We start from the raw sequence: 16,823 nt of genomic DNA, 5'->3' as shown, positions 1-16,823 counted from the left end.
TACGGGCACACCACCTCTGCCCTGCATGGGTCTTGGCCCCCGGCAAGTCTGTGGAAGGCCAAAGCACTCATTGCATATGGGTAGTTCTGAGTCGGGGTTGAGCTACGCATGATGCAAGTCATAGCGCAGGCCCCTGGCCAGACAATGTCTACCATGGTGGTCCGGAAACACCCCTGGCTAGCCTTGCAGAGGTGTGTCATCGTCTAAGTACGCTTTCTCGATGCTCTCATCTCACAAGCTGGCCTAAAATCCAGCCCGCTCAACCCGCAGCCAAGCCACTTGGCTAGCGAGAAGCGGTCCTGGAGAAACGGGTGACCTGGAGCTGAGGTAAACAGTTCTTCGGGAGACGATGCCCGCATCGCTCCCTCCCCGGAGGAGGGCCGGGTGGAGAATTTTGGTTTGTTCCGCCGCTGGCTCTCCGGAGACCAGCGGTGCCCACGGAGTAGAACTGTTTTCTAACCCTCCAGGTCCCAAGAGGGCGTGGCTGGCAGTGCGCGAGGCCCCACCTCGCCACTCTCAGCCCCCTCTCACTTCGCCAGCAGGTCCCAGTGTGTTGGTCGAGGCCGCCTCCCACGTGCCGTCTCCCATTCACACTGCCACCTTGCAGAGTCTGACCACACTACGGGCCGCTATGCCGTCCGAGTCGGGTCCCAGCACTCTACCTCGCTGCCCCACGCCCGGTATGTCTGTGGTGCATTTGGTCCTGCTGGTTCGGTGTCTGGAAGCCTGGCTAGCGTTTTCCAGCCCGTCCCGCTGGCTCATTTGTACCATCAGACTCGGCTATGCGATTCAGTTCGCCCGGCGTCCCCCGGTGTTCAGGGGTGTCCATTACACTCGTGTGTCCCTGGACAATGCACCTGTTCTCTGGGCGGAGATTGCTGTCCTCCTGGCGAAGGATGCAGTCGAGCCGGTCCCTCCAGCCGATTTGGAGTCAGGGTTCTCCAGCCCCTACTTCATTGTACCCAAGAAGGGTGGTGGGCTACGGCCAGTCCTGGATCTGCGTGTCCTGAATCGGTCCCTTCTCAGGCTGCCGTTCAAGATGCTTACGCAGAAGTGCATTTTCAAATGCATCCGTCCCCAGGATTGGTTTGCAGCGATCGACCTGTAGGACGCGTACTTTCATGTCTCGATTCTGCCTCGTCACAGACTCCTTCTACGGTTTGCGTTCGAGGGTCGGGCATATCAGTACAAAGTCCTACCCTTCGGGCTGGCCCTGTCGCCCCGCGTCTTTACGAAGGTTGCGGAGGCGGCCATTGTTCCGCTCAAGGAACAGGGCGTTCGCATCTCAACTACCTCGACGACTGGCTCATCCTGGCCAGCTCGCGGGAGCAGTTGTGCGAACACAGGGACATGGTGTTAGCTCACCTCAGTCGGTTGGGTCTTCGGGTCAACTGGGACAAGAGCAAACTCTCCCCCGGGCAGAGGATCTCTTATCTCAGTAGGGAACTGGATTCGGTCGCCTGGACCGCGCGCCTCTCCGAGGAGCGCGTCCAGTCAGTGTTGACCTGCCTGAGTACGCTCAAGCGCAGGACGGCGGCCCCACTGAAACTGTTTCAGAGGCTCCTGGGGCATATGGCATCCGCAGCCGCAGTCATGCCGCTCGGATTGCTTCATATGAGGCCGCTTCAACACTGGCTCCGCGGCCAGGTCCCGAGATGGGCGTGGCAGCGCGGTACGTTCCGTGTCCCCGTGACACCGAACTGCTGTCGCACCCTCACCAAGTGGTCGGACCCTTCGTTCCTGCGGGCTGGAGTTCCCCTCGAACAAGTGTCCAGGCATGCTGTGGTCCACACAGATGCCTCTGCCACGGGGTGGGGGGCCACGTACAACGGGCATGCAGCATCGGGTCTGTGGACGGGGCCCCAACTGCATTGGCATATCAATTGCCTCGAGTTGCTAGCAGTACGTCTTGCACTGGGCCGCTTCCAGGAGCTGTTGACAGACAAGCACGTACAGACAGCACTGCGGCCGTTGCGTACATCAACCATCAGGGTGGTCTACGCTCCCGCCGTATGTCGCAACTCGCCCGCCATCTCTTGCTATGGAGTCAGAAGCATCTGAGGTCGCTTCGTGCCATTCACGTCCCAGGCGTGCTCAACCGTGCAGCCGACGAGCTCTCACGGCAGCCTCCGCTTCCGGGCGAATGGCGACTCCATCCCCAGGTGGTCCAGCTGATCTGGCAGTGCTTCGGCGAGGCACAGATAGATCTGTTCGCCTCCCCGGAGACTGCCCACTGCCAGTTCTATTCCCTGACCGGCGGCACGCTCGGCATGGATGCCCTGGCAATCAGCTGGCCCCGGGGCCTACACAAATATGCGTTTCCCCCAGTGAGCCTTCTCGCACAGCTCCTGTGCAAAGTCAGGGAGGACGAGGAGCAGGTCTTGTTAGTGGCTCCATACTGGCCCACTCGGACCTGGTTCTCGGACCTCACGCTCCTCGCGACAGCACCTCCCTGGCCCATTCCTCTGAGGAAGGACCTCCTGACTCAGAGACGGGGCACTCTCTGGCACCCGCGTCCCGACCTGTGGAAACTCCATGTGTGGTCCCTGGACGGGACGCGGAGGTTCTGAGTGATCTCCCGCAAGCGGTCGCAAACACTATCACTTCCGCTGGAGCTCCTTCTACGAGGAACCTCTATGCGCTGAAGTGGAACCTGTTCGTCGAATGGTGCTCCTCTCACCAAGAGGACCCCCGATCATGTTCGGTCAGAACCGTGCTTTCCTTTCTGCAAGAGGGCCTGGAGCGAAGGCTGTCTCCCTCCACCCTCAAGGTGTATGTTGCCGCTATCGCCGCACATCACTATGCAGTTGATGGTAAATCGCTAGGGAAGCACGATCTGATCGTCAGGTTCTTGAGGGGGGCGAGGAGACTGAATCCTCCCCAGCCCCCCTCTGTACCCTCTTGGGATCTGACCCTGGTTCTTACATCTCTCCGGGGTCGTCCCTTCGAGCCTTTGCAATCAGCTGAGTTAAAAGTACTGTCCCTAGAGACCGTCCTCCTGGTTGCATTTGGCCTCGCTCAAGAGGGTAGGGGACCTGCACGCATTTTCGGTTGACGAATCGTGCCTGGAATTCGGGCCCGGTGACTCTCACGTTATCCTGAGACCCCGGCCTGGATTGTGCCCAAGGTTCCTACCACTCCCTTTCGAGATCAGGTAGTGAACCTGCAAGCGCTGCCTTCGGAGGAGGCAGACCCAGCCCTAGCTTTGCTCTGTCCCGTCCACGCTCTGCGCCTGTACGTGGACAGAACGCGAAGCTTAGGACCTCAGATCAGCTCTTTGTCTGTTACGGAGGCCAGCAGAAGGGAAAGGCTGTCTCCAAGCAGAGGATGGCCCACTGGATAGTGGACGCCATCGCCCTGGCGTATGAGTCCCAGGGCGTGCCTTGCCCGCTCAGGTTGAGAGCCCACTACACCAGAGGAGTAGCCTCTTCCTGGGCGCTGGCGCACGGCGCCTCGCTGAAAGATCTGTAGAGCTGCGGGCTGGGCGACACCTAACACGTTCGCTAGATTCTATAGCCTTCGTGTAGAACCGGTATCTTCCCGTGTACTCGCTTCCACCAGCCGGTAGACGCGAAGAGCCCGTTCTAGTGTCGGCTTGCAATGCCACTCCCGCCCCCTGGGCCGGATACGTGCATCCTTTTCACTCCAGTCGAGTTCCCCGCTTGGCGAACCCTGTCGAGTTCCTCCGCCTCCCCCTTCGGCTCGGACATTGCGGAGTGTCTGATGCCAGGCCAAACCTCCGTCACCGACGTTGACGTTTGGCTGGGTTCCACATGTCGTGACCCCTCCACGTGAGCGGTCCCATGTGTGTATTTGTCCACGGTCAACTCCCTACGGCGAGCCCGTGTCTTTCCCTAGCAGAGCCAGCTCTGCTGTCACCTGTCAGATGAGTCTCCCCCTACCCAGGTGGAGCCATCCCAGGGACTCCATATGCGTACTGCCCACGGCCAGTCCATATGTGTACTCTCCATGTAAATTCCTCCCCTACGGGTGGGTAGTGGTCTCCGCAGCGTCCCCTACGGGTTCGCTTCCCCAGTGTAGTCTAGTTTACTTAGTGGGTATATCGGAACAGCAGTAGACTCTCTCGGCGTAAGCTCGCCCCCTTCCCCGTCCCACTGGTGCGCCGGGTGGCTAGAGCTTGCGCTGGGCAATGGAAGGGGTTCATACTGTGGCGCTTTATTTGGGATCCCAATTCGTCGGTCACTACTGACGTACGTCGAACGTGACCGACTGAAAGGGAACGTCTCGGTTACGTATGTAACCCTCGTTCCCTGAAGGAGGGAACGGAGACGTACGTCCCGTCGCCACAGTTGCTGTACCCTCGCTGTAGTGCAGACTAGGTTGTCTCCTCAGCGAAAAACAGAGTGCGATTGCATCTGCTCCCCTATTTATACCACCTGGTGGGGGCGGTGCGCATTATGCAAATATCGCACGCCAACTTCATTGGCCTGTTGTAGTTCACTCGAAGCTGATAGGGCTCTCTAGCGATATCCCAATTCGTCGGTCACTACTGACGTACGTCTCCGTTCCCTCCTTCAGGGAACGAGGGTTACATACGTAACCGAGACGTTATCAACCTCATACAGTTGTAAATATGAGTTTTAACAAATGTACAGTGTGAATAAATATTCTGATAGGATATATATCTGTAATGTTGTCCTGTCATTGTGTGTCCGTGTGCCAGGGGTTGGCGCTCTCCTGGCTCGCTTCCAGTTAGCCGAGGGTCCCAGTAGACCATCGCAGCTGGCAGTGCAGTTCACCAGTGAGGGCAGCACTCTGTCTGGCTGTGATTTTCAACTTGTAGGTTCAGGCTACAGACTATCCTTGGTTAAAAAAAGGTTTTCTGCAGGTACGTCTTTTAAGAAATATGCTTGTTCACTTGCAAAGAAGCAAAAAGGGCTTTTCACACTGTGCGTAACCTTGGGTTATCGTTGTTCTAAACCCCGCTTTTAACCCCAGGTAAAGGGATAATTAGGGGTATTTAGATGCGGGGTTAGCACCGCTTTTACACGGGTTATGAAACCCTGCTCGGGAGCAGGGTTAGCATAGTTTTTGCGGTGACAGACAGCCAAGTGTGTGGAATAAAAACTTGATAGTACAATTGGCAAAGTATAATATAGAGATTTTATATAAACAAGTCGCATGCTGCGCTTGTTTAATCAATGACACTGACACAACAATTATTCAATTAAGGCCATTAACACAGGATTTAGGAATGTAGTTTGAAATGGCAGTTTATAAATCCCAAGGACTAATTGTTAACCCTTGGTAAATTATGAGCAGTGTGAAACGTGAAGCAAGGTAACCCAGGATTCCGTTTGCCCTGGGTTTAGAATGACCCAGGGTTAACTAGTTAAAGCGTGAGTTTATTTTTATACAGTAGTTTTGTATTCCACAGGTAAATATCTGGCAGACAACTGACCTGGCCGCAGTGACGACCTACTGGATGGGCTGTGAGTGGGACGTTAGGATGCTCTTTTGGCACTACAAAGACTTTCAAAAATTGTTTTTATCGAAATTCCAGAAGTACAGCACTCAAAATCTCACTTATAATGTCTGGTGTAGAATATCATCAGTGCGTTCTGTGGGTGTGTGTGTATGTGAATATTAGCAAATATTTTGTGTGTATATGATAAAACTTCAGGACAAATGCAATACGTGGACTTTTTCCGCTGGGTTCTTGCAGAAGGCAGTTTCCTTTTTCACTTGTTGCACATTCTCTCTTTGACCCAAACCAAACACTCCTAGTGACATTACAATGTAATGATACCAGGGTTCACATATAGGAACACACATGTCAGCAGTGTTTGGTTTTCTTTTAGTTATTTTGACAGATTCTAAACAATTTGATTTAACTAACATAAAGTCTCAATTCCCAAACAATGCTACAGATAACACTTTACAATGAGATTCAGTTTGTTAACATTAGTTGATATGTTAAGCCCGAGACACACCTAGCCAATAATCGGCTGTCGAGCAATGTTGGGTCGTTTTTGATTGTCGGTCGGCTTAGTTTTTTGTTGGATCTAGTCGGATGCCATCAGGGTTTGTTTTTTTGTTTTTTTTTGAGGAGGGAGGGCGGGGTGAGGAGCGAGGGCAATTCAGCATGTTGAATCGGCGTCAGCACCGTCGATGTGAGAGAGAACTCTGATTGCCTGTTCAGCTTAGTGAACGAGAATCAGTGCACGAGAATAAAAGCAAAAGTGATGAACGTGAGCAAAGAAGTCGAGACGGTAAGGACAGAAGGCTGTTAGATCATCTTACCCGAGCATTCCAATGCGTGAAAATGTTCATAATAACATGAGCCGACTTGAATGAAGAAGAGGATCAGCGTGATTGATCTTTAAAATGGTAAGCAAGCGCTGCTTTGTTTACAGTTTGTACGTTATATCTGCAGTCCTGTTTTCGGTTTCCCTTTTTGAATGATGAAAATAGACTATTGATGCCTGCTGATGTAGAGTTATTTCCTTACATACAGGCGCAGAATGCATGTGCTAGTTAACAGTCACTAGTAGTCCTTTTGGTGTGTTCAAGCGCAGCTGTTTGGCCGATACGCAGCCGACGTGAGGCGACAACACAGCTTTTAGCTTTCGTTGCCACTATTTCTTTGACATCGGCTTGGTGTGTCCCGGGCTTTAGGTATATCATGAACTAACAACAATATTGTTACAGCCTTTTTTAATCTAGGTTAATGGTAATTTCTGCATATACACTACCATTCAAAAGTTCAAAATTTATTTTTTTAAAGGAATTAATACTTTAATTCAGCAAGGATGCATTAAATTGACCAAAAGTGACAGTAAAGACATTTATGTTGTGATTTCTATTTCAAATAAATGCTGTTCTTTTGAACTCTCTATTCATCAAAGAATCCTAAAAAATGATCATGGTTTCCACAAAAATATTAAGCAACACAACTGTTTTCAATTGATAATAATAATAATATAAATAATAAATGTTTCTTGAGCAGCAAATCAGCATATTGGAATGATTTCTGAAGGATCATGTGACACTGAAGACTGGAGTAATGATGCTGAAAATTCAGCTTTGACATCACAGGAATAAATTACATTTTAAAATATATTCAAATAGAAAAGAGTTCTTTTAAATTGTAATAATATTTCACAATATTACAGTTTTTACTGTATTTTTGATAAAATAAATGTACCCTTAGTGAGCATAAGAGACTTCTTTCAAAATCATTTTTAAAAAATCATACTGACCCCACACATTGTGAGCAGAAAAAATAACTAATGTATTATGAACAAATATGAATTAACTATAATAGTAAATTTATGAATTAACATATTAATCATGCCTAGATTAATAATGGTGTTAATAATGTTGTTCATTATTAGTTTATGATGCCTAAACCATCAACTGACGTTAGTGAATTAACCCTTATTGTAAAATGATGTGAAATACAGAGACATGCTTCCACACAGAATAATCTGTTCCGTATCATCTTGCGTCAGTGTTAATGTTGATTTGATGTTATTGGTGAAGGCATGTTAGGATGCATCACTGTCTAGTTGGCCTGTAGCCCTTTTGTTAAATTAAGTGCTTAAACATGGATTTGACTATGACATTCATAATTAATGCAAAAAGTGATGCCTACTTAATTTTTTTTTTCTCAGTTTCTTTAAAACATTTATTTATTTAGACATTTTAGGAAAATGAAACTCCATTTGTGTCAGGGATGCAGAATTCCTTATGGTGAAATAAATTTAAGGAATTGGTCAAATATAACCTATTTTCCTTTTGGTTTTCCACAATGTGGATTTTATTTTCCCAAAACATTGTACTGTAGCAATATTTAAAGATAATGTGTAAAAATGTAAGATAGAAATTGTTAAACATGTATCCAAATGGATATGATTTCTATGTCTTGTCATAGAACAGATTTCATGTCAGTTTATTGTTAGTATTTAAAGTTCATGGTGGCACTTTATTTTTATTTATTAATGTTTAAAATTCATTTAATTTATTTTATGCCTAGTTCTGTGGTTTGTAATGGATTCCGAACAATCACTAGACTGTTTTATTGTTCAAAAAAGGGAAAGAAACAGCATTTTATTGGACTAGTACAGAAGAACATTTATCACATTCTTTCATTTATCACTTCCTTTACTGTATTGTGTTGTCAACTCACATATTTTGGTAAGTAAGGAAATGCTCATCTTTTTTCTACATGTTTTTTGTTTGCTGAGACTTTGTCACAAGACTCATACAATGTGGATCATTGCCTTTAAAACTGTGAGATTATCCATTCAAGTGTGTAGAAACTTTCACTAGAAAAGCCTCAAATATCTCTAGTCATAGAGATATAGTTTGGGAATATACACAATGTTCCTGGATAACCTTCAGTTATGTGCTTTGGCTAATCTGGTTTTAGTTAAGTGACACATTATTTCTGCCATTAATTAAGTTTACTTTATTTCAGTGGTTTGGAGGCCTTACCTGACCTTAAAAGTGGAGGGATGGATAGACAACTGCTGCTTGCGGATGGTTCATTCTAGTTAAAACATGATCCATCTCTCATTTTATAAAATATGTATTTATTACTTTTTATCCCACTGATGTTGTGGTATTGTGTTTGTCAGCTAACTTGCATCTTGTTCATTCATTGTTCAGAAAATGGAATATGCAAACATTTCATGCATAGAATAAACTCTCCCCAGATTTTAAGAGAATATAGAGACTGAAAATGCTAAATATATCAAAAGTGAAAATAATGTAATGTCTTGGAAATAAAATCAAGAAATTCATGTTTAACATTCTTGGCTTCTTGTTAGTCATTGTCACTAACACAATATATGCACATGCACTTAAAGGGTTAGTTCACCCAAAAATGAAAATAATGTCATTTATTACTCACCCTCATGTCGTTCTACACCCGTAAGGCCTTCATTCATCTTCGGAACACAAATTAAGATATTTTTTTATTAAATCTGATGGCTCAGTGATGCCTGCATTCAAAGCACTGACATTTCCTCTCTCAAGATTTTCAACAATACAGGTGCTGGTCATATAATTAGAATATCGTGAAAAAGTTCATTTTTTTATTGTAAATTATTTTAAAAAATGAAACTTTCATATATTCTAGATTCCCTACATGTAAAGTAAAACATTTCAAAAGTTTTTTTTTTTTAATTTGTTGATTAGAGCGTACAGCTAATGAAAGTCCAAAATTCAGTATCTCAAAATATTAGAATATTTACATTTGAGTTTCATTAAATGACCATCCCTACAGTATAAATTCCGGGTATCTCTTGTTCTTTGAAACCACACTAATGGGGAAGACTGCTGACTTGGCAATGGTCCAGGAGACAATCATTGACACCCTCCACAAAGAGAGTAAGTCACAGAAGGTCATTACTGAATGGGGTGGCTGTTTACAGAGTGATGTATCAAAGCATATTAAATGCAAAGTTGACTGGAAGGAAGACATTGGGTAGGCAAAGGTGCACAAGCAACAGGGATGACCGCAAGCTTGAGAATACTGTCAAGTAAAGCCGATTCAAACACTTGGGAGAGCTTCACAATGAGTAGAATGAAGCCGGAGTCAGCGCATCAAGAGTCACCACACTCAGACATCTTCAGGAAAAGGACTACCAAGCCACTTCTGAACCAGAGACAACGACAGAAGCATCTTACCTGGGCTAAGGAGAAAAAGAACTGGACAGTGAACAGTGGTCGAAAGTCCTCTTTTCAGATAAAAGTAAATTTTGCATTTCATGTTGAAATCATGGTCCCAGAGTCTGAAGGAAGACTGGAGAGGCACAGAATCCAAGCTGCTTGAAGTCTAGTGTGAAGTTTCTGAAGTCAATAATGATTTGGGGGGGCTGTGACATCTGCTGGTGTTGGTCCATTGTGTTTTATCAAGTGCAAAGTCAATGCAGCCATCTTCCAGGAGATTTTGGAGCACTTTATGCTTCCATCTGCTGACAAGCTTTATGGAGATGCTGATTTCCTTTTCCAGCAGGACTTTAGCATCTGCCCACAGTGCAAAAACCACTTCCAAGTGGTTTGCTGACCATGATATTACTGTGCTTTATTGGCCAGCCAATATGCCTGACCTGAATCTATGGGATATTTTCAAGAGAAAGATGAGAAACAGTCGATCCAACAATATACAGATGATCTGAAGGCTCAATAGTGCCTCAGCAGTGCCACAGGCTGATCACTTCCATGCCACACTTCACTGATGCAGTAATTTGTGCTAGGAGCAAATCATTTGCTGTAATATGTCCTGCCGATCAAGTATTGAGTGCACAAAAGAACATACTTTAAAGAACTTGAACTTTTCTGTTTTGCAAATCCATTTTTTGATTGGTCTTAGGAAATATTCTAATATTTTGAAATACTGGATTTTGGACTTTCATGAGCTGTACGCTCTAATCATCAAAATTAAAAAAAAAAAACTTTTGAAATGTTTTACTTTACATGTAGGGAATCTAGAATATATGAAAGTTTCATTTTTAAAAATAATTTATAATAAAAAAATGAACTTTTTGATGATATTCTAATTATATGACCAGCACCTGTATAGTGATGGGCCGATTTCAAAACACTGATTTGGAGCTTAACGAATCGAATCAGTGACTCGGATCTCCTATCAAACTGCTAAACTGCTGAAATCACGTGACTTTGGCGCTCCGAGTCACTGATTCGATTCGGAAAGCTCCGAAGCAGTGTTTTGAAATTGGCCCATCACTATATTGTTGAAAAGTCGTTATTTTGTTTTTGTTTGTTTTTTTGGCGCACAAAAATATTCTCGTCGCTTTATAATATTAACTACTGTACTCGCATGAACTGTTTTAAATATGTTTTTAGTACCTTTATGGATCTTGAGAGAGGAAATGTCATTGCTGTGAATGCAGGCCTCACTGAGCCATCGGATTTAATCCAAAATATCTTAATTTGTGTTCCGAAGATGAATGAAGGTCTTACGGGTGTGGAACGACATGAGGGTGAGTAATAAATGACATTATTTTCATTTCTGGGTGATGTAACCCTTTAAACTAAACCTCTTGCAAATAAGAACTTTGTATTTCTTGTTGCAGGGATAAAAAAAAAATACCAGTATATATTCTTAAATTTTAGAAGTATAGCAAACTATAGTCAACACCATGAGTTTAATAGAAATACATAAACTATTGTTTAGTTTTGTTTCCTCTGAATTAATTAACAAAATCCACATTTTTATCAAATAGTGTATAATCTGAACTGTTCAACATAAAAGCTTTTAGAAATTTGACCACAGGAAGGCAGCGTTGTTCAACTATTTGATTAATCCGAATTCACACGAAATCGCACTATAAATATTTTTTTGCTTATGCACACTAATTAGGTCACGTACGTGACCAAGCAAAGTCAGCATTACAATAATTTAAACATATGTTCGCCATAGAATTAGTAATATCGCTGGCAGGATATGCTACCCAGAGCCTGATGGCCATAGATATGTACTGATACCACCCAAAGTGAAAATGAAATCCACTGTTGTCAAGGCAACGTTTGTCAACAAGCCTGTGACGGTCCTGAGCATTTCCGGTTTGTGGAACAGACGCATCTAAGTGGTAAGTGCATTTTGCTGCCATTAAAGTTATGTAGCCTATAAGTGTTTTAGCTTATATTACCATATATATTCTATCAAGAGAAACAAGAGTTTAATAAACGAATACATTTTTAGTGCTTTACCAATGTAAATGTAAATGTCTTTTTTGTGTCTTCCGTAGAATTGATACAATTCAGTCGATTTTCCGCAAAATGTCTGATTTAGCGAAAGAGAAAGCAGCACGTTTGCTGAAGAAACGTGGAAGTGTGTCTTCTCTGAGCAGTCATGAAGTCAGAGCTAAAGACACTTTTGGCAAAACTAAGGAGTGAGTTATGTTACTCCTTAACACCTATCAACTCACATAACAAAATAATATTAATAAAGAAAAAGTGTAAGTATAACAGTATGGATCATGTTTTCCTCTGTAGCTCTATCAGCACTGTGTCCTACATGGAAGAGCCTGGACATCATGATGATATTCCACGACCTACAGTGCAAATGGAAAACACCTATCGGCTCAGTGAGTATCTTTTCCTTGAGTCTCTTTTCATTTGTGAGTCGCTTTGGATAAAAATGTCTGCTAAATGGTTAAATATAAATGTAATGACTGTTATGGAGATACTAATCTCAGCAAACAAATGATAGTCACTATTAAATCCACCAAAATTATTTCACACGAGAGGGTAATTCCTGTTATGCAGTATATTTTCATGTCTTTGTTGTATTGTCGTAATATATTGGATGGAATATGAATTTATCACAATTCATAGTTTCGGTATACTTGTATTTATTAAGAAATATGTTTTTTACTTATTTTTCCCATTTCTTTAATCAAAATGTTTTAAAGGGTGAAATGAAAATGAAAATTCTGTCATTAATTATTCACCCTCATGTTGTTCCAAACCCGTTCATCTTCGGAACACGAATGGAAATCTTTTTAATTATATCTGAGGTCTTGTTTACACCTGGTATTACAGTTTTTCACAATTGCTAAGACACATTTCTGTTTACTCAAAACATTAAACACAAAACCCCTGACTCTTCTGGCAAAATCAAACAATCAGCTCAAAACCATTTCACCTGTACTTTCAGATCATAAACACAGCCAGTCAATATAAACACTACCGATCATTCATTAGACACTACATAGAACAATGGAGAACATGGCAAAAAAAAAAAAAAAGTATATTGTAAACAGTAAACAGTAAAATTTGCAATTACGTAAAAAAGTATAGTAATTGCAACTAAGGTGAATATAATGTGAATATATTGTATACTGTGTGTACTGCAAGTATATTGAATATTGTATAGTATTGAATGTCTATTCAGAACTTGCATACTGTAAAAATACAGTAGCCCAAATGCAAAAGGTCAAAGAAAACTCTAAATGAAAAGCATGTTACAGTGCACTCAATAGAGTTGTGCAACTGCAAAATCAAGGACAATGAGAGATTCATTCTGCCTCAGTATCATGTCTTCATGTTGGGTCCAGCCTGAGACTTTGTCCACATCACAAGCAATGTTGTCTCTTGCCAGGCAAAGGGAAAAACCCTCTGGTGTGCCAGATCCTGCCTTAACCACACTCTCCACACCTTGCTCTTCCTCCTTGTCCACCACCTCTTACACATAAACTTCCTCCTCTCCCTCTCAGTTTCCATCCATTGTTGATATCAACAATCAGTGCACCTGTGTACTCTGAGCTGGCTTATATTTTGTACAGTTGGTTTGATCACATCATTAGAAACAATTGTGTGAACAATTGTAAACAATTGTGAAGTGTGAACAATTCTGAGCCGTTATGTTTAAACAATGACAACTGTGTTGTTGTTGTGTTTAACTTTTGCCGCTTGTGTTTACTGTTTTGCAACACCAGTGCATCACTGTGCAAAATGTGTTTTAGTGAGTGAGAATGTATTTAGAGTTTTGAAAAAGAGTCCATGAGATTTGCAAATGGTGTCTAACTGCCTGAACTTGTTTAAGGCTTTGCAGAAGAGAGAGTGATTTATTCGACAAATGGGTTTAGGCCTTTGAGAATTTGGTTCAGAGAATGGAGTTTAGTGTCTTAGCAATTGTGAAAAACTGTAAGATCAAGTAGTCAGGGCAGACACATACACGTGCCCGGAGATGACTGAAAAACACACGGAGAGCAGCAGCTTTTGTTTCTGCTCTGATAGACCATGCTGAACACTTTGAGTGCATGTTAGAAATCAGGAATGGTGAGAGAACATTGTGCTTGGTACGTATTTGTCTTCAAAGCAAACTTGGGTCTTCAGTCAACAAAGTTTAAATCTCATCTGGCTAGCGCACTTCCCATGATGTTAATGCATTAGGTGAGTTGGCGGAGAGTAGGCAGTCTTTAGTGGCTGTTTGAACACATTCGACCACATGAGTATCTACACTACGAAAGCAATCCGGTCAAATGCGTTTTCGATGATCGAAAGTGGACAAGCTCAAAATGATTTAGACCCCATTTACACATGTATTTAGCGTTGTCCATTTCTCTTCTCTTCTCCACATCTTAATACCAGGTGTAAACAGGGCCTGAGAGAATTGTCCCCTCCATTGACAGCCTATACAACTACCACTGTATCTCACCGGATGCGAGCGGCGTGACACGATGCGTCAAATGACGATAGAACCCATTATAATCAGTGATATTGTCTGCGCTGGATGCGGCACGGCACGATGCTACACAACAAATTCCCGACAGTAAACGGATTCCCAGTTCTATTTCTGACATAGTCCAAGTGCTTTGCAATGGTCGGTTTGTCGCGTTCAGTGTAGACAGCTTTTAGCTGCAATGGTCACGACAACGGTCGCGTCTGGTGTACCACTTTCAAGCCCCAGAAAGGTAGTAAAGAGTCTAAAAACATCATAAAAGTAATCCTTGTGACTCCAGTGGTTTAACCTCAGTTTTATGAAGTGACACAAGTACTTTGTTTGTGCAAATAATAATAATTTACCTCTTTATTTACAAAATATTAATTTGCAACACGCTTTCACCAAAGCACCATGACGCATGCGTGTTGTGTTGACTTGAGAGCAGACTTTGTTGCGTGAATGTGTTGGAGATCAATAATTTGTAAATAAAGTGGTAAATTATGTTTGTTTGTTTTTTGGCACAAATGAAAAGCACTCACATCGTTTCATAAAATTGAGGTTAAACCACTGGAGTCACATGGATTACTTTAATGATGCCTTTACTACCTTTCTAGGGCTTGAAAGTGGTAGTTGCGTAGGCTGTTAATGGAGGGACAGAAAGCTCTCAGATTTCATAAAAAATATCTTCATTTGTTTTCCGAAGATGAACAAAAGTCTTACGGGTGTGGAACGACATGTGGGTGAGTAATTAATAACAGAATTTTCATTTTTCTTGGAAATATTGTTTTAATTGATTATTTATTTATAGGGTTTTCCTCTCTGTCTTCAGTTTCACTTTCCATTGTTAGTCTTTGATAATTCCCTTTAACAAAAGCCAATTCCTAAATTAATCTAACTAATCTTCCAAGTAGTTATTGATCATGTTTGGTGGTAAAACAACAGCTCAAACATCAATATTAGCAAAGGATTTTGGGAATTTTTTTAAGGAATTGTCTGCTAAACATAATCATTTTAATAATGTCAACATTTCAAAAGATGGTAAAAATATCAAAATGAATCATGCTGACACCCCCATAAGCTCACTGTGAATCTCTCTCTGAGCAATGGCTGACTTTAGCTAATTTTAGCTTTTGTTTTAATTCTGTGAGGTATGCTGTTAATTTCCTTCCTGTGTGTAAATAAACACACTATGGTGCAGGGTCATTATTGTTAACCAAATCTAAAAAATTAAAAACTGTTTTCATGACTTGAATTAAAATTTAATAAAACATTTACTGCCATGTGCATTTTACCAGTTCTATATCAGTAATGCATAGTAAATGTTCAAGCAGCCCCCACGCGACGTTTCCCAGTGATAACAGTGAAAGACATTCTGAAGGATGTGTTGACCAGCTATCTGCAGGAGGAGAAATATGAACCCGAGTTGTGCAGGCAGATGACCAAAACAATCTCTGAGGTTGGTTTATTTTTTTTTAAATCTCTCGCTTTGAATTAATTGCGTGACAAATCAATAAATTTAACATTGTGCTCACATTTTATTTAGTATATGCAAGTTATAAATATATTATAAATATATAAACATGCATACGTATTGAATTAATATATAATGTTTGGGCTGCTGAAATCTTTGTTGTTATTGTAATTTCAGGTTGTCAAGGCCAGAGTTAAAGATTTGATGATTCCTCGCTATAAGTTCATAGTCATCATCAGCATTGGTCAGATCAGAGACCAGAACATACGCATGGGGAGTAGATGCCTGTGGGACGAGACACACGACAATTTCTCCTCGCATACTTTCAAAAACAGCTCACTCTTTGCTGCCGCTACTGTCTATGGTGTATATTTTGAATGAGTCTGCAAGAATAGTCCTTAGTCAGGGCATTGCCATATTTCATTTTTAACAAGATTTAAACCAAGGCTGTGAGGGAAAGAATAGAGTGCATTCAATGGATTGTACTGTTTAACAACACGCCGCTTGTTCAGCTGACGATACGTCTTTCCAAAAAAGTTTCAGTAGACAAAAACTCCATTAAATAGTTTTGAAAGTTGTGAGTTGTGAAAATGATGTGATCTAGGACCTTTATAATGCGTCTTTGTTAAATTCAATATAGCGTCCTGACTAAAGTCTATGTCAGCTCGATGTTAGTGACTAGTGAATTTAGCGAGCCTGTGAGCACCACATGCAGTAGTGGCCAAAAATGCTGTCCGGACTAGGAAAATTGACATCTTTACCCTTTATTCAAATATTATAAAAAAATTGTTAAAGATATATAAAATATATTCTCCTCATATTTTGATGGCTTAATCAAACTTGAAAAGACTTTAAAAACAAATATCCCCTCCGGACATAACTTTTGGCCACTACTGTGTACGCTCTCCGATCATTCTGAAGTTATTGCCTGTGATGCTATTTAATTCTTATTTTTATATTATAGAAGCACATGTTGGACATAACTTAATGCCTGTTGTCTTAACAAGAGAACGTTTTACCTCATATAAACAATTGAAAATATAAATCTCTTTCCATGCATTGAGTTGAAATGTCATCAGTTAATACCTCATTGTATTTTATACCTCAGTCAATAAATCTGTCTTCATCTATCATATCATTTGTTTACTATTATTGATTTGTTTTGAGAACATATATATATATATATATATA

The 16,823-nt window shown here is 42.3% G+C and overlaps 2 protein-coding genes across 3 annotated transcripts in view; both read left to right on the top strand.

Annotated features, from left to right (window-relative positions):
* The window catches only part of sgip1b (SH3GL interacting endocytic adaptor 1b), a 39,837-nt gene extending 31,060 nt beyond the window's left edge, over window positions 1-8,777 (top strand). For both annotated transcript variants that reach the window (XM_051913645.1, XM_051913654.1), the window contains 2 exons: window positions 4,685-4,849; window positions 5,399-8,777. In XM_051913645.1, the coding sequence (XP_051769605.1) occupies window positions 4,685-4,849; window positions 5,399-5,421 (188 nt within the window). In that variant the 3' untranslated portion in view covers window positions 5,422-8,777. The remainder of the gene's footprint in view (window positions 1-4,684; window positions 4,850-5,398) is intronic.
* Window positions 8,778-10,939: 2,162 nt separating this feature from the next.
* dynlt5 (dynein light chain Tctex-type family member 5) lies at window positions 10,940-16,765 on the top strand. The gene is made up of 5 exons (XM_051913954.1): window positions 10,940-11,582; window positions 11,742-11,885; window positions 11,989-12,080; window positions 15,493-15,617; window positions 15,810-16,765. Exons 2-5 carry the CDS (start codon window positions 11,773-11,775, stop codon window positions 16,011-16,013), a joined length of 534 nt encoding a protein of 177 aa, XP_051769914.1. The 5' UTR covers window positions 10,940-11,582; window positions 11,742-11,772; the 3' UTR covers window positions 16,014-16,765.
* The last annotated feature ends 58 nt before the right edge of the window (window positions 16,766-16,823 follow it).

Source organism: Ctenopharyngodon idella, chromosome 2, assembly GCF_019924925.1.
Source record: "Ctenopharyngodon idella isolate HZGC_01 chromosome 2, HZGC01, whole genome shotgun sequence".
Taxonomy (NCBI): domain Eukaryota; kingdom Metazoa; phylum Chordata; class Actinopteri; order Cypriniformes; family Xenocyprididae; genus Ctenopharyngodon; species Ctenopharyngodon idella.
Note: the sequence above shows the minus strand (reverse complement) of the source record. Positions and strands in the feature narration are given on the sequence as shown.

Bases quoted from the DNA above. Each gene is read 5' to 3' on its own strand.
- dynlt5 (XM_051913954.1), top strand. From the start codon at position 11,773: ATGTCTGATTTAGCGAAAGAGAAAGCAGCACGTTTGCTGAAGAAACGT. The intron at 11,886-11,988 runs GTGAGTTATGTT...TTTCCTCTGTAG, and splicing joins ACTTTTGGCAAAACTAAGGA to CTCTATCAGCACTGTGTCCT. The intron at 12,081-15,492 runs GTGAGTATCTTT...ATGTTCAAGCAG, and splicing joins GGAAAACACCTATCGGCTCA to CCCCCACGCGACGTTTCCCA.